The sequence below is a fragment of the Panthera tigris genome, chromosome B1 (assembly GCF_018350195.1).
Source record: "Panthera tigris isolate Pti1 chromosome B1, P.tigris_Pti1_mat1.1, whole genome shotgun sequence".
NCBI lineage: Eukaryota > Metazoa > Chordata > Mammalia > Carnivora > Felidae > Panthera > Panthera tigris.
Window position 1 is genome coordinate 95,264,251 of NC_056663.1, and position 22,719 is coordinate 95,286,969.

The window sequence follows — 22,719 nt, forward strand, 5'->3', positions numbered from 1 at the left end:
TTTATAGCTTCCTTTTCTGTTCATGCAGGGACAGCAAGAGATCCTATCATATGCCTTGAAGTCTAGTGCATAATCCCTCAATTCTTGATGAATGAATATAAACCAGGTCTCATTGGAACAAGATGATTAGATCTAGCTTAACAATCTCCTATTTGTGAATAAATGGATTGACTAAAAGGATTTTACTAAAAGAATACATATGCTTATGTCTTCTAAAAATAAATTTGGGTTTTCCATTGCACTTGAAATTATTTATACTTTCCAAGAGTAATGAAAGTGATCCTGTAGACCCAAATTTCAAAAACAAGCATTTCTTTAAATTGCAGTTCCTGTTTTATGATAAGTTAAATAGGTGCTTTCCAAGTCTGTACTATGTCCTTTTTTTTTTTTTTTTTTTTTTGAGCCTGCAGTCATTTAAATTTGAACCAACCATAGATGTCTTTTAATCTTTCTAACTGACAAAGAGCAACAGAAAGCTCTCCTCTGCACAAATGGCATTTTGCTTTTATTTTTAGGGCTAGTGAATTTAAATTTTCTGCTGAATTTACTCTCAGAATTGCTCTAATGATCTATTATGTGGTTTGTTATAAAATGGGATAGCTAGTTACCTTGAATTAAAGGTTTAATTTTTTAATAATTTGATTCATATATATCTCTAATCAGCTATGTTACTAAGGTGTTTAGCTTCATTTTTCCATTTAGCATTCTCAATCTAAGGGTGATTATTGAGTTAATTACAAGAGAGAGGAAACTAGCAAATAGCCCAAGCAAGGGTCTATAACAAGAGTAGTTGATACTTTTGAGGAGAAAAGATACTGGCTGCTACTTCTAAGAACAGTTGCTCACGTAGATATTACTGATTAGAACTAGTTCTTAGGATTTATTGACCCACTAAAAACATAGTTTATTCTTGTAAGCAAGAAAAGTGTGACTATAATTCTCTATATGAAGGACTTTTTTCGAAAAATATAAATGGAATATTTGATGCTGTTGCTGAGATTTTGTTTCAACTATTAAATATATTTTGAACTATTTTATAGTAAAGAATGTTTAGTGTAACCATAATGATTCACATTTAATCCTAGCTATTGCATATATATTCTAATTATTTTGGTAATTTGAGTAAATATTTTTTCAAGATAAACATTTTTGCAACTTTTAAATATCTTGCAAGATTGTGCAAAATCACTTTTTGTAAAAAAAAAAAATGACAAGATCAGAATAATTGCTACAATAAAATCCAAATCTATTAGTATGGCATTCAAGACCTGCTGTCTGCCTTTCTAATTTTCTTTCATTGCATCGTTGCTCTATGTATGGTCAGTTCTCAGTCATCTGATCGTGAATTCATTCATTTTGGCTTAATTGTGATTCATTCACAGCAAGGACCTGGAAAGATTCACCTTTCCCAAAGCCAGAATTGTATTTAGAGTTGGCTGTTACTGATTTCCTAGACCAAGCTGCCTTGAGCTTCTTTGGTTGAAAGGGAGACAAAAGGGCTTAGAGCATTGCCTGTTCTACCCTTCCCTTACCAGGTGCACTCCAGGCTTTGCTTCTCTTCTTTAGCCTAGGATACCCAATCAAGACTAATGGACATATCATGAGTTGATTGCAGTTTAAGTGCGATTTTACATGGCCTCCTTCCTACTCTTCCCTTGCCTATTTACTCTCACTGAGAGCGGACTACTATTCCTGTATTATCTAATACTTTTTGACTCTGCTTTTACGCATATTTTTCCCTACTTGAAATGCCTTTCCTTCCTGTTGAAATTTTACAATCCCTTTATCTCCTCAAAGAGAATTAATCATACCAATCTCCTCTTTACAATATATATTTTATTCTTGTATTTTAATTAGTGATTTTTTTAACCATTTTTCCCATTAAAGTATTTGTTAGTGACCATATGGGTTTACCATAGCAACCTTGTATTGTCTGGAGAGTTTAGACAGTTAATGGTGGTGGTGAATAAGAGACTAAGTGAATTACTGCTAAAAAGATCTCTATTTTTTTTTTCCACTATTAACGTTATACTTTTCCAAATATAAGCTCTTCTATGGGCTTCATCTAAACTAAAGTGAATTAAGATAAACTATATTCAGTGAATTAAGATAAACGAATCTGGCATTTGTTACAGTGACATACTGAGGAATATATATGTGAACATCTATAAATCATAAGGTTACATTTATAAATATTTCTTGTGTCATATAAATATTCCTCTTTATTTCAAAATGAATGTTTTATTATGTTCCAAGTATCATTAAAATATCCATATTTACAAGCACTTGTTAGAAGTAAAGAATCATTGTTTCTTATCAGTAGACTAGTGTCATAGAGTCTGCTTGTATTTGAATGCATTACTTAATAGAGAACTGTCTGCAAAATGTATTGCTATGACCATATTTTAATCTTTCAGAAACAGATGGGTGAGATGAAACTACAACTTGAAAATGTCATCAAGGAAAATGAAAGGTAAATAAATTAACTTCTTTTATTGTTATCCTAGATAATATTTATTGTTGTTATTTAATATTTTATTCATGTAGTATACTGGTTATGAGTGAAGACTCTGGAGCCTGATTTCCTGTTTCACTCCCAGGTCCATTACTTACTAGTTTTGTGACTTTGGACAGTTACTTAACCTTTTTGTGCTTTAGTTTTCTTATCTGTAAATTGGAGATAATAACCTATTTCATAGGGCTGACTGTAAAGGAACATAGAGTATGTAATAAGTACTTTATACATACTAGCAATCATTAACAGTACAGTTTATAATAATCATGTATGTTCCAAAACATACTGATAAAAACCTTCAATCCACCATCTAGTTAAGAGCTAAAAAGGTTAGCAATACTGGTACATCTACCCATGTTTTCTTGCCCTATCCCATTCCTCTCTTTCCCTCTGCCAGAGGTAACACTTTGTTGAATTTTGTGTTTATCATTCCCTTGGTTTTTAAATTTTGTTATAGGTGTCTGTGTCCCTAATGATAGATTATTTAGTTTTCTGGGGGTTTTTTAAGCTATATTAAAATTGTATCATTTAGTCTTCTGGGACTTTTTTTTCCCCACTCAGTATCATGCACAAACAAGTACAAGAGTTTCAAGGGATAAAATTGCTGGATCATAGATTATGAAATATTCATTTTTACAGTGTAATGCCAATTTCCAAAGTGGCTGTGCCAATTTACATTCCCACCTGTGATATTTATGAGTTCTTATTGATCTATATCTTTTTATCAGCACTTAGTCTTACCAAGTTTCTTAATTTTTATTATTTTGAGTCTTAGGTTGTTTTTTACTGTGGTTATAATTTAATATTTCCCTGAATACTAATATGGTTAACCATTTTTCATATGTTTATTTACCCATGTAGTGTTGTTTTCTCATGAAATGCTTGTTCATTTCTTTTTCCCATTTTCTATTTATCTTTTCCTTATTAAATTGTCAAAGCACTTTATATAATCTGTATTCTGAATATTTGTTGGTATGCCAGTCTGTGTGAATGCAGTACCAATACTGTAAACCATAACCACTAGAAATTTCAGGAAGGGATTCAATCACTTAACATTTGCTACTAGATCACTAGCTTTAGGATCGTATTTAGGGGCTATGATCCTGAAGTCAGGAATTTTTGGTGCTGCCACCATCTCTGTTCCTACTCCTACAGCATCATTTCCATAAAACTGGAGACTTGACATTGGAAAGTGAGGCACGGGGTATTGACTATAAGTGACACTCATGTCTATCCAGTTTTGCGTGCTGTCTTACCAATAGAAAAATGTTCTCAGCTCTCTTCTGTCTTCCATATCCCCCTCAAGTGCTTCTCACTGGTGATACTTTAATCCCACCCACAGCTCCAGCTACAAGGACCTCTGAGAACTGTAGTTTTGGACTTTCAGCCTCTGTGATAGAGACTGAAATATGGAAAGGAATGGGAATGAATGTTGCCACAGTACCATACAACATGCTAGATGATAGGTATTTTCATAGATATATTCCCAGGTTCTGATATGTTTGATAAACAGAATTTTCTATTTTGTTTTTAATTTTAAGGTAATTGAATCTGTCCATCTTTTTTTCTAATGGTTGTTCTTTGTGTCTCTAATAGATCCTCTCTTAGCCTATGATCATAAAGATCCCGTATTTTTGGCTAAAAATATTTAAAGTTTTATTCTACCCCAAGTTTCTTAACTGTAACTTAAAATTTTTTTTTTTTTAATGTTTACTTATTTTTGAGAAGGAGACAGAGCATGCATGGGGGGAAGGGCCGAGAGAGAGGAAGACACAGAATCCGAAGCAGGCTCTAGGCCCTGAGCTGTCAGCACAGAGCCCAACACAGGGCTCGAACTCACGAACCATGAAATCAGGACCTGGGCCTAAGTCGGCCACTTAACCAGCAGAGCCACCCAGGCGCCCCATTAACTTTAACTTTTAAAGATCATGCACCTGGGCTGAAATCTGATAGATCTCTTGTTAACTTGTGTAACTAGACCAAAAAGTAAAGAAATGAAATTTTTTTAGTTCCAAATTCATTTAAAGCATGGGCTTTTTAAAAGTTAACTTTCTTTTGTTTGCATTTTGCTACATTATATAGCACTTTCCTTTTAGTTTTGTTAATTTATTTTAAAGCATGTTGCTCTCGAGAATAAACTAGAACTCCCACAGAATTCGTATGTCTTATGACTATTTTGTCACCTTCTACCTTACATTTTAAAAAATACGTTTTGGGGCGCCTGGGTGGCTTGGTCGGTTAAGCGTCCGACTTCGGCTCAGGTCACGATCTTGCGGTCGGTGGGTTCGAGCCCCGCGTCGGGCTCTGTGCTGACAGCTCAGAGCCTGGAGCCTGTTTCAGATTCTGTGACTCCCTCTCTCTGTGACCCTCCCCCGTTCATGCTCTGTCTCTCTCTGTCTCAAAAATAAATGTTAAAAAAAAAAAAAAATTTTTTTTAAATACGTTTTCACTGTTTCTCCTCTCTTCTAATTTCTGAAAGCGTCATATGTTTAAGCCAGCAATGTTTGCCAAAGTGTAACATAAATCTTTTAATTGGGTTTTCAGTTTTCCTCATTTGTGTTTTTTCCCCATAGAAGTTTTTCTAATTTTAACTTTTTATGGTTTACTATTCTTTCTCAAAAAAGTTATTAAATAAGCGATGCTATTCCTAATAAAGGACATTGCTAAGATTTTTGAATCACCAATGTATGTAGATTAATCTTGTATTTTAATGTACTTGGGATAGACAAGGTGTATTATATGGTTGAGATAATCCTTTTTCCTATATTTGACTCAACATATTTAACTTCCTTTCATGTCCAGGTCTTTTTAAGCTAGTCTTTTAAAAATCTGCCTTCACTTATTTAACAGTAATGTGGTTGTGTCTCATGAATGTATTTATTCCTAGTACAATAGGAAAGTGGGAAAAATAGATTCTGAACTTATTAAAAAGGCACTTTTAGTAATTTGAAAATGCTATCAAGTTTTAAAGTGAATTTTACTTATGTTTTTAGGGCAACATCTTACTTTTAATTATGTATTGCAATTAAGGGCTGCAAAATCAAGAGAGTTTATCACTTTTAAGGAAAATATTTAAATATTCATACATGGTCAGTTCTGAATAATAGAAGCTGGCAATGACATGGATTGTATAATAGTATGCAATTCTATGTTATTGAGTTTTGGGAACATTTTAATATTTACATTTTTATGTGGATGTATGTTTTCTGGGAATTGACTACAAATAGGAAATAATGAAGTCATTTAAAATCAGGTTAAGAGAGAGGTGAAAAAATATTTTATTTTCCTCCCTTCCATTTTTAAGTCTTCCTTGAAATTTAGTTCATCTTGAGAATATAGTGTTGTTTGTTTTATCCTCCTTTTTTCTCTAATTCCATCTTTTCTCCTCAAAACTTAACAGAGGAAGGAAATTTGGTAAGATAATTAAATGGAGAGATATGTACAGCATTTTAAAAAATTACGTTTTTTAAATACTAATTTTTCTAAATACTAAATACTAATTTTTAAATTTCTAAGTTTCTAAATACTAATTTTTATTATTTGTTATTACTCAGGGCATGGAAGACATCATTTGTTACCTACATAAGAGCCGGTTTTTCTTCTTTCATTCATTTAACTCTGATTTTCTTCCACTGTCATTTTGCTCAGGGGAAATTAACTGCTTCCATAATTTTAAGTGATAAGTCTTTTATTTAAGTATTTTATTTTTAAAGTGATAAGTCTTTTATTAAACTTTTATTCAAACTAGTTTGATTTTCTTTTTGCCAGCGATTGGTCTGGGAATGAATATGTAACCCTACTTTTAACCAGTGAAGTATAAGGGAAAGTCTGTTGTAGAGCTTCTGGGAATGAATTTTCTCCCTGATAAAAAGAGAGGCAGGCAAGAAGAAAGCTTTACCTCCCTCCTGCTGCATGTTATTTTTAAAAGTGATATGTGAAGCTGGCTGGTATAGCCATTTTTGTAACCATGGGGGTAGATGTGAAGATTGGAAGAAGGGAAAAATGAGAAAACCTTTGATCCTTATTATATTATTGAACTGCTGAAACAAATCTGGAACCACTTACCCTTCCAATTTAATATTAGATAAGGAAATAAAACATCCATTCATTCATTCATTCGCTTACAAGTATTTATTGAGTACTTAGTAAGTACCAGGTACTAATCAGGTCAGTACATCAAGTGAATACATCAGTGATAAAACAGACAAAAACACTAACTGATAGAGAGACTTAATTGCATTTGTCGGGGATTCACAAACTACATCAGCCTATGGACCAGATATAGCCTGCTGCCTCTATTTGTAAATAAAAGTTTATTGGCTCACAGCCACACTCATTCATTGTGTCTGTGGCAACTTTTGCTCTGTGCTGGTGGAGGTGAATTGTTGCAACAGAGAGTGAATGGCACACACAGTCTAAAACATTTACTGTCTGGCCCTTTACAGAAAAAGTTGACTATTCTTTTGTACATGTAGTGATATTTCACTGCAAACTCTTTCTGTTACCTGGTCTTTAATGCAACAGTCTTTTTTGAAATTTAAAATGGTCTTTGCATTTTTATTTACGTATAAATGTAGCTTTAGAACTTAAAACTTCAACAGGAAGAAATACAAAGTTATTATTTAATAAATTAAAACCAATGATATTGAGCATATTATTTATTTTACTGTTTTTATTTTCTGATAGTCTGATTTTTATCATTTTTAAGATTATAATTATCAATATGTGATGTAGAAGATTTCAATAGCATTATAAAGTGGAATTGTTTTTTATGCTTATTTTCATCGATTTGTTCTCATAATTTGACTACTGATAATTGACTGATAATACATCAGAGGTATGGTTTTAAATTTGATTTCAACTTCCCTAATCATCTCATTCATGAATGTTGACAGTATCCTATGAGCACGTTAAATGTTTTTTTGAAACTTGAGAAATTTATGTGTTTATAAAAGCAATAATGAAGCCATTATTTTTTACTAGTAGTCCAAAAAAATGGTATTCTCAACCCTAAAACTTGGTTCATTTTTCTAATAGCAGAAGATGAATATATTTGATCTATTTTTGAACGAGAGAAAGAAAAATCTCTGGGATTACATGGTAAATACTGGTGCTCTTGTGCTACTTGAGGCACTGTAAGGAAGACCATCCCCAGAAGTTTGCCAAATCCTAAGCTTTATAAAGTTTTAAATTTAGGTTTTGAATCTCATAAAGTCAGAGCTATGTCTCTTTTTTCTCTATATCTGTTTTTATAACTGAGTTTGTTTTTGTATAATTATGTGTACATACATACACTCTTACCACAGTTCCCTTTGAGTACTAATCTCTAGTCATGCCAGCCTTCGTACTTGGCTTCCTTAAACCTGGCAGACCAGTTTCTACCAGAACACCTTACCCGTTTCTTCTGCCTAGAATGCTCTTCTTCAGATCTGCATGGCACTGTCTCCTTCCCTTTGTTCAGGTTTTTTTATCAGGAAAACATTCCCTGACCACATTATCTAGCTGTTTCTATGCTCTTCCCTTTTCTTTTTTCTCTAATATAATTTTATTTTATTTTTGGCACCTATTACTACTTGAAATTATTTATTCGCTTCCTTATTTTTTGTCTTATCTAGTAAAATGTATCCTTCACGAGAGCAAGACCCTTGTCTTTTCTATTTACTACTGTATACATAACACTGTTGAACAGTGCTTTAGCATCTTTTATGCATAAACTATAAAATGCATTCTTTATAATTCTCAGTTTCTTTGAAGAGTAAAAACTTAGAGATCCCTTTGATCTTTTGATCTTCTGTGATTTTATAATTTTCCTGAGTTTTTATAGTTATTTTACTTACCTTAATTCACTAGCAGTTCTTTAATGACTCATCTTCATTGAGCCTTTTATTTTCAGTCCAGGTTTCATGGGGGGAAAAAAACAACTCTTTTATATGTTAAGTGTATCACTTTGGGTCATATTTAATTAAATTGTGCAGTCATAGTAAGTAATGCAGCTATGATATAGATTGGCTGTTCCAACCTCTTTTAAGTGTGTATTCCTGTAGTGCAAGAGGCTGGAAAACTGAAATCTAGTTCAGGATATGAATTAGGTTCTGCTAACAATAAGTACTTGTAAGAGATCTAAATTAGGAGATAAGTAGGAAGAGAAGCAGTATCTGAGGGTCTGTTTTTGTGGTTGAGAATCTAACAAGTATAGAGTAGCTCTAGAGCCGATAATTCTGGGCAGCTACTTCTGTTGAAGCTAAAGCATGGTGTTCTGCAGGTTATCCTAACTGGCAGTAATCCTAATCCCAGGATCTCAGCTAAGAATGTGTGATCTTGGAACCAGCAGTAGGTATAGTTGCTTCCTGATTGTCTGGCTTCCTAACTGTGGCATATTTACCTGTTCCCTCAGCAAATCAGTTTTGCAACTAGCTAAACCAGTAAGATTGGCTTTTTCTAGAAATTGCACTAGAAAGTAGAGATTAACTAATAAGTGGTGGCAGCAGAAAAAGTGAATGCTACTAGTTATTAATAATAAGGATAATATTGTTTACCTCCACAAAGCTTTGTATGATTTCTCTTCTTACTATCAAGCTGTCCAAAATAATGGAACTTTCTTCTTTTATTCTATTCTTTTATTCTTTTATTTTCCTCAGGCTCTTACATTTTGACTTAATTATTATATATTTGAATAAATACAATGAGAACCAGAACTCTTACTATCTTCTATGTAATACCCCTTCAAATGTTTGTTGAACATAATTATTAGTGTCTAACTTTCAAAAAACATAAAAAAGGAATGCTTTGAAAAAGATTAATTCCTTAAATCTTTGTGGTACTTAAATAGTTTTATTTTCTCAGTTATATTTCTAATATCTTTGGAGAATTAGATAAAATTCATTTAATGAGCATTTACAAATATATTATTACAATTATATTTCAAAGAAAATAAGGACAAAAATAAGTCTGTAGGATAAAAATAAGCATAAGGCTATAGAGGAAAGAACAAATAATAAGTTTGAGTATGTGGGTATATGTTTGTATGCACTCATTTCAACCGACAAGAATATACTGTTGTTTTCAAAGGCCTATGAAACTTTTGTAAACATGGACATGGACTGCAAACCCTACTCATCGTGTACACAGATACAAATTTAAAAAGTCATAAATCACACCTACAGTAAAGTTTGAAATAACAAAAAACAGGCACAAATAATTTTTAACTACGTTTTCAGCTAACTCCTGAGATGAAAAGAATTAAAAAAATTAAAAACTTCTTAAAATGAACAACATATCAAACTAGTGAGATGAAGCCAAACTAGTACTCAGAACACTTGTAATTAATTGAAAAATAAAATTGAAAATAAGTGAACTAGAGATTTTTGTTTACAATGATGGCAGACTAGGTAAATCAGACTCCTTCTGACAAAAACTAGAAATTCTAGACAAAAACTAGGAAATTGGGACAGATATTTGACAACAGTCAGATCTCTTTAAATGAACTCATTGGAGAATTCTAGGGAAGGACCAGGAAAATAATGAAATCCAGGGATATGAGCCTGCATTTGGAGCTGCCTTCATAGGTATATCTCATTATCCTGGAGTAGGCAAAGGTTGAAAAATGGGGCTTGAAACAAATTCACAGAGCTAGAGAGATTAAAATGGAAAGTCAGAGCCCATCAGATTAGAGGCTCAGTGGCTCAGTAAGCTTTCAGGCATTAGGTTGGGGTACCCTATGAGTAAGAGTGACCCCAAAAATCTAGTAGTCCTAAAAAGATCTAAAACATAGCTTGGAATTACCTGAATCTCTGTTCAGAGATTGATAATGCCGCTAGCCACATGTAGAAGAAAAAAAAAAAAAAAAAGGAAGACCATTTTATAGGAAGATAACATTATTGCTAGGCCTTAAAATATCTCCCCATGTAATATCTGGCTCATATCTTAAAGAGCATAGTTTTAAACAATGATAAATAATAGACAACATAAAAAAACCCACAGGATTGGCCTTTAAAATAACTATGCTTAATATGTTCAGTGAAAACAGACAAAATTTTGAGAATGTTGATAAGGGGATAGGGAACTCTACAAAAGGAACCAAACAAATTCAGAACTGAAAACATATGGTAATGAAGTAAGACATAACTGAAGAGGGAATTAATGGAATACAGTCCAAGTCTGAAGGAAATATTCAGAGTGAAGATCACAGAGACGAGGGGATAGAAAAATACAGGAAATAATGTAAGAGACATAAGGGAAATAGTGAAAACTAAAATTCATATAACTTAAGCCTGAGAAAGAGAGGACAGAGAGACCTCAATCTGCAGGTTAAGGAAACAGCATGTATCATAAGCTGGATAATACAAAAACAAGCAAACAATCTATATCTAGATACATGGCTGTAACATTAAATACAAATTTAAAGACCATTTTTAAAAATGTTCAAAGCAGAAAAATTGTCTTCAAAGAAATAGCAATAAGACATAAACTGACTACTCAACAAATGATGGAAATCAGGAGACAGTGCAGTATCTTCAAAGTGCTGAAAGAAGGACTATTAATTTAGAATTATGTATCTAGTGAAATGTTTTTCTACAAGTCAAATTAGTACATTTTCAGATGCAAAGAAATTGAAAAAATTACCAGTAGCAAAATTAAAATCCTAAAAGGATATTCTACAAAAAGAGGGGAAAGGGTAACTAAGGGAGAAAGTGTAATGAATATCACATTAACTATTCTGAAATAATAATAATGTTTCTAAAGTATTTGTAGGGAATTAAAATACAAAGCAGCAATATCATAAATTTGGGAAAAGGGTAAATACAGTTAAGGTATTCTCAGGTTTCAGCATTGCCCAAAAGTAATAGAATACTTATTTATTTTAGAGTTTTGTTAATTCTGTGTGTGTGTTTTAATCTCTAGGGTAGACAGTGAAAGTAAAGGATCATATAACTTCCAAGTTAATAAAGTAGAAAAATAGAATAATAAAAAGTAACCAATATAGAACAACAGGAACTCTTAGTCATTGCTGGTGGGAAAGCAAAATGTACGGTCACCTAGGAAGACCATTTGGTGGTTTCTTAAAATATGAAACATCATCTTACTATAACAATTCAGCAGTCATACTCCTTGGTATTTACCTAAAGGAATTGGAAACTTACGTCTACACAAAAACCTGCACATGAATGTTTATACTACCTTTATTCACAATTGCCAAAACTTGGAAACAACCAAGATGTCCTTCAATAGGTGAATGGATAAATAAACTGTAGTACATCCAGCCTATGGAATATTACTCAGCAATATTAAGAAATGAGCTATGAAGCTATGAGAGGATATGGAGGAACCCTAAACATATTACTAAGTGAAAGCAGTCAGTCTGAAAAGGCTACATATTGTATCATTCCAACTACATGACGTTCTAGAAAAGGCAAAACTATGGAGATGATAAAATGATCAGTGGCTGCCAGGAGCTGCGGGGAGGGAGTGAAGGAAGAGAGGGATGAAAAGGCAGAGCACATAGGATTTTTAGGGCAGTGAAACCGTTCTGTAAGCTGCTATAGTGATGGATACACGTCATTATAGAATGTTTTATAATGCTAAGAGTGAACCATAATGTAAACTATAGACTTTGGGTAATGGTGTCAGTGTAGGTTTACCAGTTGCAAAAATGTACCACTCTGGTGGGGGATGTTGATAGTGGGGGTGGTCATGGCAAGGGGGTCAAGGGATATATTAGGGAATCTCTGTACTTTCTGCTCACTTTTGCTATGAACCTAAAACTGCTAAACAATTAAGTCTTTTTAAAATAGAGTCATCTAAAATAAACACATTTTTTTTAAATAAAAGAAAGCATTAAAGGAGAGAAAATCAAAATAGACAGGGCATATTGGAAGCAAATACTAAGATAGTAGACTTAAGCCCCCAAATAGTAGTAATTATATTAAATTTCAACATATTGGGGCATCTGGGTGGCTCAGTCTGTTAAGCGTCTGACTCTTGATTTCGGCTCAGTTCATAATCTCACAGTTTGCAAGATCGAGCCCCACGTCAGCCTTTGTGGTAAGGGATTCTCTCACTCCCTCTCTCTGTCTCTGCCCCTCCCTTGCTCGTGCTCACTCTCTCTTTCTCTCTCAAATAAGTAAACTTAAAAGCCAAAAAAAAAAAAAAAAACCCAAACAAAAAAAAACAAAAAACCTGGGCAGATGACATTAACAGATATTTCCTCAAAAAAGACATACAGATGCCCAACATCTGAAGAGGCTCAACATCACCCATCATCAGGGAAATACAAATCAAAACCACAATGAGATATCACCTTATACCTGTCAGAATGGCTAAAATCAAAAATACAAGAAACAGGTGCTGGCAGTGATGTGGAATCCTTGTGCACTGTTGGTGGGAGTGCAAGCTGGTGTGGCAACTGTGGAAAACCGTATGGAAGTTCCTCAAAAAAGTAAAAATAGAACTACCCTACCATCCAATAATAATAATACTGGGTATTTACCCATAGAATACAAAAACGCTAATTCTAAAAGATAATATGCGGCATCCTGTGTTTATTGTAGCATTTTTTACTGTAGCCACATTATAGAAGCAGCCTAAGTGCCCATTCATAGATGAATGGATAAAAACGATGTTGTAGATAAAGACAATGGAATATTATTGAGCCATGAAAAAAAGAATGAAATCTTGCCATTTGCAGTGACATGGTTGGAGCTAGAGTATAATGCTAAGTGAAATTAGAGAAAGACAAATACTGTATGATCTCACTCATGGAATTTAAGAAACAAAACAAATGAACAGTGGGGAGAAAAAGAGATAAACCAAGAAACAAACCCTTAACTATAGAGAACAAACTGGTGGTTACCAGAGGGGAGATGGGTGGGGGGATAGGTGAAATAGATGATGAGGATTAAGGAGTGCACTTGTGATGAGAACTGAGTAATGTATGCAGTTGTTGAATTCCTATATTGTACACCTGAAACTAATATAACACTGTTAACTATACTAGAACTAGAGTTAAAAATTGAATAAAAGTGAAAAACATAAAATACTAGAAATATTTTAAAATATGAACCTTTGTGTTATTGATAATTCTAAATACTTTTAAAATTTTTAACTAGGAAATAATTAGCAAATTCTGTACTTTCCTTAGGGAGTAATTTCTTGTTGTTCCTAAATTATCCAAACTGTGTTTGATGAACTTTGTTTTCAGTAAATATATTCTAAATATTAAATTGAATTTTTCTAGTTTCAATGGAGATTTTTTAATATCAGTAGATAATTGTCTTTATTTTAAATAGGTGGATGCAGTTTCTTTGGGAAACTTGCCATGAGATATGTTTATTATAAATAACATTTCTGCTTATAATTGTATGAGTTAAGGGTTTTCAAGTTTCTCCGATATTACAAATGTTTTTTTTCTTCCTCTTAGGTTTTAAAATAAAACACTTAATCCGTCTTTTTAGATGTACCTTTCTATAACTTTTTTTTTGGTAGCTGTTTAAAACATAATACATATGTGTAGTTTACTTTAATGTTAACATTAAAATTGAATTTAAGGCTTTCAGAGTTATGGTCTAGCTGAATACTGTGCCTCTACTAATAGTCTTGATTTCATAACCAGCAACAATTTTATTCTGTTTATTAATTGGATCTAGTAAGTCAACTGAGATTTATGAAATGCAATGGAAAAAATAAATAATTCTACAGAATTTTATATCACATTTCCTTTTAATAGACTAGATGAAACCATTGTTGTATTTACATTTCTGAATGGCTTTTTCATCAATTAATAGGGTGTAATATCTGAATTTTACCTGTTTGAAAAATTTAAATCTTTCTAGGACAAACTGAATTATGCTTGAATTAATTATGACAATTTAGTGCGTTTGAAATTGTTATATTTTTACACTTGTAGTGCAGTATTTAATGGTGATTAAAACTTCTAATTTTTGAGGGCTACTTAAAAATGACTTGTGTGTGAAGAACTTTCATTTTAAAGAATGATTTCTGACCAAAATGTTTTTTTAGTTGATTCTGAAAGTGATTACTGCTAGTAAAATGAATTTATATTACTATTGTGTTAACTTTTTCTGAAGGTTGCACAGTGAATTAAAAGATGCTGTTGAAAAGCAACTGGAGACCCTTCCCTTTGGCACAGATATGGGAAATGATATATATACAGATGATGAAACAGTCAGGAATCTTCAAGAACAATTACAACTAGCCAATCAAGTGAGTGACATATATTTTTAAAATTTTATTCTGAATTAACAGAATTTTTTAAATATCTGTTAATCATTATTTATGAATGATAATAGTGGAACAGCAAAATTAATACATACTGATTTTCTACAAGATACATTTAACAGCTAACAAAACATATAACATATACCCTCCCTAATTGTTATAAATATAGTTACAAAATGTATGTTTTAATTGAATCATAAAGCTTTTGACGTGATTTTTATGTCTTATTAAAATATTTTAATTCCCAAGAAAATTTTTAAAGAAAATTATTCACTCACCTAAATTTACATTTTTTATTTTTCTGTGTTTTCTTTTCATACTGTGTTCTCTTCAGTTTTCTAAGATCATAGAATTATATTTTTTCAAAATTATACTTCTCCAAGTTACTTTCTCTCCTTTTGTCCTCCCTCATAGTAATTGAAATATTTGTTATATATATATATACATATACACACACACACACGTATGTATTTGTTATGTATATATATATATATATATGTATTTGTTATATGTAATATATGTATTTGTTATACGTATATATATATGTATTTGGTATACACATATATATATATTATACATACATATATCCTGTTTTCTACACTGAACATTTTTGTGATTATACATAAAGGAGTTTAATTTTAATTTATAATTTTCTATTCTAGGCATCTCATAACTTGTATGGATTTGAATCTCATTCTACTTTCTACTTACGTGCCTCAGTTTCCTCATTTATAAATGGAGATTACAAATTCTTTATTGTGATTTTGATTTTATAGTTATCTATTAAAAATCACTTTTTTATATCCTAGAAATTTGGTTTTAAAATTTTTATACTTGTGAAATTGAGAATTTAATCAGGCAGGCTATATGTACCTTGATAAAGGGGCATGTATTTAACTCTGATTTTATTTTTTTAATGTGTAAAGAGAAGGAATTTGAAAAAGCATGCTCTTTACTCTGTTCAAACTAGTATTATCAGGATTTCTAAATATTTATATAGAAATAAATGAAAATTAATTGAAGCTTATGAATGCTTTCTAACCAGGTAGCAAAAGCTGATGCACAATGTACAATTCTCAGTAGTCCATAATAGATTGTGGCAGACCATATGTAAAACAACCCTCTGTTAATATACCTTAAGTATATACAATGATTATTTGTCAATCATACTTCAGTAAAACTGAAAAACAATTAAGAACTAGAAATTGGAGAGGGAGAAGTTAAGATGGCAGAGAAGTAGGGGGACTGGGATTTTCCTTGTCCCTCAAACATAGCTCTATTTCAGTCAGATCACTTGAACACCCAGGAAATAGATATGCAGAGTGGCAGAAGTATCTCCACAGTTGTAGGGAGACAGCTTGGCAGATTCCAAGTACATGTATGTGAATTGGGGGAGATAAAACGGCATAGGCACAGAGGGGAGGGAACCCCTTCTGTGGAGAGAAAAAAGGGAGAGAAAGAGAGGGGCTGTGAAATTCCGAAGTCAAATTAGCACAAAAGGAAAACTTCTCTGGACCACAGACTGGGGAACAAAAAATATGGAGAGTACCAGGTTCTATTTCGCAAAAAAGCCTTAGAAGCTGAAACAAGGAGATTTCAAAAGTGCGTGGCTTTCTGTGGAACCAAGCTGGAAGCCTTGGCTCATGCTTGGGGAGGAGGAAGCCAGCTCCAAAGCACACAGCATGGTGTAGAATCTCAGAGGAGTACTGGGAGAGAACAGTCCCCTTCTTGGAGTACTTTGTGAAGATGGTATATTGCCTCCCCAAGGAAAAGAGACCCTGCAGGTGCCAGCCAAAGGCCTTTTAAATCAGCAGGGGGGGGGGGTGGCTCTACTCCAGAACGGGGGAAAGGAGTCCCACTGAGCTGGGTCCTTTGAGACTTTGGGTTATGAATCCCAGCTGAGCACTTAGAAGGTGCAGGAACTGTGGATCAGGGCAAGCTGACTCCCCTAACTATTCTGTGAGGGCTGTCTGAACAGTGTGGGTTGAGATACCCAGTCCAGGGAAGAGAGATTGGGGGGGTTGACATTTTTCTCCCCAACACCAACACCAACACCAACACCAACACCAACACCAACACGGTGGGACTTAAGAGAGCACCTCAGTGGCCCCTAGTGGAGGCAAGACCAGCTTACACCAAACTCTGCCCATATGGCAACTGCTTACTTAATGGAGGAAGACTGACTGATACAACACAGCTGGCCTCTCCTCCAGACCAGCACAGCCACTGGTCCCAGGCACCAACACACAAGTGTTTCTTTTTGTTTGTTTTTCTGTTTGTTTTCCTTTATTCTTTTCTTTTTCTTTCTCTTTCTTCCCTGTTTTATGTTTCTTTTGGAATCAGGCTCAAAGTTTCTGATTTGTTTTTGGTCAATTCTTGTATACATATATATATGTGTGTGTGTATAAATAATAATATATTATATATATATATATATATATATATATATATATAATATTAGTCATTTTTATTCTGTTCTTTTTCCACCTTCTCTCTTCTTCTTTATTTTCCTCTCTCTCTCCCTGAATTTAGCCTTATAGTTTTTTGATTCTCTATTTGGATTTCTTTTCTCCCTTTTCATTTTTCTCTTTTTATGGGATCAGACTTCCACCCTCTTTCCTTTTTTGGGGGGTGAGTTGGTTACTTCATCAAAAACATTAAAGCACATCTGGTTGAAGGCCCACACATTCCGCCACTACAAGCAAAGAGGAGCTCTGCACAGTACTGGTCACTAGGATGAGCAGCCAAAATGTACAACAGAGTGCACACCACATATACCAAAAATACCTGGAATGCCAGGCCTGGATAGGGTATGACCCCTTTTTAATATAGTAGTACACCTAGGTGCAGGACACAGAAGAAGCTTTTAAAACACAAAACACAGAAACTTAGCCAAAATGACAAAACGGAGGAATTCTCCCCAAAAGAGAATTCAAGATTTCTTCAAGAAGAAAGCAAGGCCAGAGAATTGTTCAAAACAGATATAAGTAATATATCTGAACAAGAATTTAGAGTAACAGTCATAAGACTAACAACTGGGCTTGAAAAAAGCATAGAAGACACCAGAGAAACTCTTGTTGCAGAGATCAAAGACCTAAGAACTAGTCATGATGAATTAAAAAATGCTATAACTGAGATGAAAAATAAACTAGAAACAGTGACAGCGAGAATAGAAGAACCAGAGGAGAGACGAGGTGAAATAGAAGATAAAATTTTGGAAAATAAAGAAGCTGAAAAGAAAAAGGCAGGGGGGAGGAAATTATTAGATCACGAGGGGAGAATTGGAGACCTAAGTGATTCCATGAAATGAAACGAGTGTCCATATCATCGGAGTTCCAGAAGAAGAGGAGTGAGAGAAAGGGGCAGGTTTATTTGAACCAATTATAGCTGAGAACTTCCCTACTCTGGGGAAAGAAACAGGCATCCAAGTCCAACAGGCACAGAGAACTCCCTTCAGAATCAACAAGAACAGGTCAACACCATGACATATCCTAGTGACACTGGCAATATACAAAGATAAAGAGAGAATTCTGAAAACAGCTAAGGACAAACGATCCTTAGCCTACAAGGGTTGACACATAAGGGTAGTAGCAGACTTGTCCACTGAACCTTGGCAGGCCAGAAGGGAGTGGCAGGAAATATTCAACATGCTGGATAGGAAAATTATGCAGCCAAGAATCCTTTATCCAGCAAAGCTGTCGTTCAGAATAGAAGGGGAGAAAAAAAAAGAGTTCTCCAGACAAAAAGAAAATTAGAGGAGTTTGTGATGACTAGACCAGGCCTGCAAGAGATCCTAAGGGGTACTGTGTGTGTGGAAAGCAGCAAAGACTACAGAAGGACCAGGGATATCACCATGAACATCAAATCTACAGAAAACACAATGGCACTAAATTCATATCTTTCAACAATCACTCTGAATGTAAATGGACTAAATGCCCCAATCAAAAGACATAGGGTTTCAAGATGGATAAAAAACAAGAGCCATCAATATGCTGCCTACAAGAGACTCCTTGAAAGTGAGGGGATGGAGAACCATCTATCATGCTAATGGACGTTGAAAGAAAGCCAGAGTAGCCATACTTTCATCAAACAAACTAGATTTGAAAAGAAAGACTGTAACAAGAAATCAAAAAAAGCATTATATCATAATTAAAGGTTCTCTGCACCAAGAAGTTTTAATAATTGTAAATATGCCCCCAGTGTGGCAGCACCCACTTATATAAATCTATTAATCACAAACAGAAGCAAATTTACTGATAAACACCATAATTGTAAGAGACTTTTATACACCCTTACAACAATGGACAGATTATCTAGGCAGAAAATCAGTACAGAAACAATGGCTCTGAATGACACTTTGGACCAGGTGGACTTAACAGATATATTCAGAATTTTTCATAATAAAGCAGAATACACATTCTTCTCGAGTGCACATGGAACATTCTCCAAAATAGATCATATATTGGGTCACAAAACAGCCCTCAACAGGTACAAACAGATTGAGATCATACCGTGCATATTTTCAGATCACAACACTATGAAACTTGAAAGCCCCCAAATACATGGAGGTTAAAGAACATCCTACTTAAGAATGAATAGGTTAAACGAAATTTAAAAAGAAATTTAAAAATACATGAAAGCAAGTGAAAATGAGAACACAACAGTCTAAACCCTTTGGGATGTAGCAAAGGCAGTCCTAAGAGGAAAATACATTGTAATTCAGGCCTATCTCAAGAAGTCAGAAAGGTCCCAAATACACAACCTAACCTTACACCTAGAAAAGCTGAAGCAAATAAAGCCCAAAGCCAGCAGAAGAAGGGCAATAATAAACATTAGAGCAAAAATAAATAGAATCCAAAAGAAAACAGTAAAACAGATTAATGAAACTAAGAACTGACTTTTTGAAAGAATAAAAAAAATTGATAACCCCTAGCCAGACTTAAAAGAAAAGAGAGGGGATCCAAATAGATACAATCACAAATAAAAGAGGAGAGAGTAAAACCAACACCACAGAAGTACAAGTGTAAGATGATGCTATGAAAAACTATATATGCCAATAAACTGGACAATCTGGAAGAAGTGGACAAATTCATAGACATTCATATACTACCAAAACTCAAATGGGAAGAAATAGAGAACTTGAGCAGACCAGTGAAGAAGTGAATGGGTTATCAAGAATCTCCCAACAAAAGAGTCCTGGGCCAGATAGCTTCCTAGGGGAATTCTACCAGACATTCTACTCAAGCTGTTCCAAAAAATACAAATGTAAAGAAAGTTTACAGACTCATTCTATGAAGTCAGCAGTACCTTACCTTGATTCCAAAACCAAAATCCCCACTAAAAAGGAGAATGACAGGCCAATATCCCTGATGAACCTGGATGCAGAAATTATCAACAAGATGGTAGCAAATCGAACTCAATAGTACATTAAAAGAATTATTCACCATGAACAAGTGGGATTCATTCCTAGGCTGCAGGGTTGGTTCAATATTTGCAAATCAATCAATGTGATACACCACATTAATAGAAGAAAGGATAAGAACTATATGATCCTGTCTACAGATGCAGAAAAGGCATTCAACAAAACATGGCATCCTTTCTTGATAAAACCCTCACAAAACTCGGGATAGAAGGAACATATCTTAACATCATAAAAGCCATATAGGAAAGACCACAGCTAATATCATCCTCAATGGAGAAAAACCAAGCTCTTTCCCCCTGAGATCAGAAATAACAGGGATGTCCACTCTCACCAATGTTGTTCAGCGTAGTGTTGGAAGTCCTAGCCTCAGCAATCAGACAACAAAACCAAATAAAGGCATCCAAATTGGCAAAGAAGAAGCCAAACTTCCACTCTTCACAGATGACATGATTTTCTACATGGAAAACCTGAAAGACTCCACCAAAAACCTGCTAAAGCTGATACATGAATTCAGCAAAGTCACAGGATATAAAATCAATGTGCAGAAGTCGGTTGCATTTCTATACACCAATAATGAAGCAACAGAAGGAGAAATCAGGGAATCAATCCCATTTACAACTGCACCAAAAACCATAAAATACTTAGGAATAAACCTAACCAAAGAGGTAAAAGATCTGTATGCTGAAAACTATAGAAAGCTTATGAAAAAAATTGAAAAATATCCAAACAAATGGAAAAACATTCCATGCTCATGGAGTGGAAGAATAAATATTGTTAAAGTGTTGATGCTACCCAAAGCAATCTAGACATCCAGTGCAATACCTATCAAGATAACACCAGCATTCTTCACAGAGCTAGAACAAACAGTCCTAAAATTTGTATGAAACTACAAAAGACTCCAAATAGCCAGAGTAATGTTGAAAAAGAAAACGAATTGGGAGCATCACAATCCTGGACTTCAACTTGTATTACAAAGCTGTAATCATCAAGTCAGTATGGTATTGACATAAAAACAGACCCACAGATCAGTGGGATAGAATAGAGAACCCAGAAATGGACCCACAAATATACCAATCTTCAACAAAGAAGGAAAGAGTATCCAATGGAAAAAAGTCTCTTTAGCCAACGGGTCTGGTAGAACTGGACAGCAACATGCAGAAGAATGAAACTGGGCTACTTTCTTACACCGTATACAAAAATAAACTCAAAATGGATGAATGACCTAAATGTGAGACAGGAAACCATCAAAATACTATAGGTGAAAACAGGCACCAATCTCTTTGACCTAAGCCACAGCAACTTCTTATTTGACATGTCTCCAGAGGCAGGGAAATAAAAGCAAAAATGAACTATTGGGACCTTAGCAAGACAAAAATCATCTGCATAGCAAAGGAAACAGTCAAGAAAACTAAAAGACAACCAACAGAATGGGAAAAGATATTTGCAATCGACATCTCAGATAAAAAGGGTTAGTATCCAAAATCTATAAAGAACATCTCAAACTCAACACCCAAAAAACAAATAATCCAGTGAAGAAATAGGCAGAAGACATGAATAGACACTTCTCCAAAGAAGACATCCAGATGGAAACAGACACATGAAAATATGCTCAAGGGGTACCTAGTGGCTCAGTTGGTTAAGCGTCTGACTTTGGCTCTGGTCATGATCTCATGGTTCATAAGTGCGAGCCCCACCTCAAGCTCTATGCTGACATCTCAGAGCCTGGAGCCTGCTTTGGCTTCTGTGTCTCCCTCTCTTTCTGCCCCTCCATCACTCATGCTCTGTCTCTCTGTCTCAAAAATAAATAAACATTAAAGAAAAATTAAGCAAAGAAAAGATGCTCAACATCATTCATCCTCAGGGAAACACAATCCAAATGAGATACCACCTCCCACTGGTCAGAATGGCTAAAATTAATTCCAGAAACAGCAGATGTTGGCGAGGATGTGGAGAAATGGGAACCCTCTTGCACTGTTAGGGGGGATACAAACTGTTGTAGCTACTCTGGAAAACAGTATGGAGGTTCCTTAAAAAATTCAAAATACAGGGGCGCCTGGGTGGCTCAGTCGGTTAAGCGTCCGACTTCGGCTCAGGTCACGATCTCACGGTCCGTGAGTTCGAGCCCCGCGTCGGGCTCTGGGCTGATGGCTTGGAGTCTGGAGCCTGCTTCCGATTCTGTGTCTCCCTCTCTCTCTCTGCCCCTCCCCCGTTCATGCTCTGTCTCTCTCTGTCTCAAAAATAAATAAACGTTAAAAAAAAAAAATTAAAAAAAAAAAAAAAAATTCAAAATACAAATACTGTACAACCCAGCAATTGCACTGCTAGGAATTTGTCCAAAGACACAGAAATGCTGATTCAGAGGGGCACATGCACTCCCATGTTTACAGCAGCACTATCAACAATAGTTCATGAGTTGAAGCCCCGCATTGGGCTTTGTGCTGACAGCTCAAAGCCTGGAACCAGCTTCAGAATCTGTGTCTCCCTCTCTCTGCCCCTCCCCTGCTCATGCTCTGTCTCTCTCTCTCAAAAATAAACATTAAAAAAAAAT

The 22,719-nt window shown here is 34.5% G+C and overlaps 1 protein-coding gene across 4 annotated transcripts in view; it reads left to right on the forward strand.

Annotated features, from left to right (window-relative positions):
• Window positions 1–22,719, forward strand: part of SCLT1 (sodium channel and clathrin linker 1) — a 219,091-nt gene that overhangs the window by 32,434 nt on the left and 163,938 nt on the right. For all 4 annotated transcript variants that reach the window (XR_006216773.1, XM_007091805.3, XM_042983902.1 and 1 more), the window contains 2 exons: window positions 2,418–2,473; window positions 14,599–14,734. Coding sequence is in view for 3 of the 4 variants with exons in the window: in XM_007091805.3 (XP_007091867.1) it covers window positions 2,418–2,473; window positions 14,599–14,734 (192 nt within the window). In the remaining variant the exon portion in view is untranslated. The remainder of the gene's footprint in view (window positions 1–2,417; window positions 2,474–14,598; window positions 14,735–22,719) is intronic.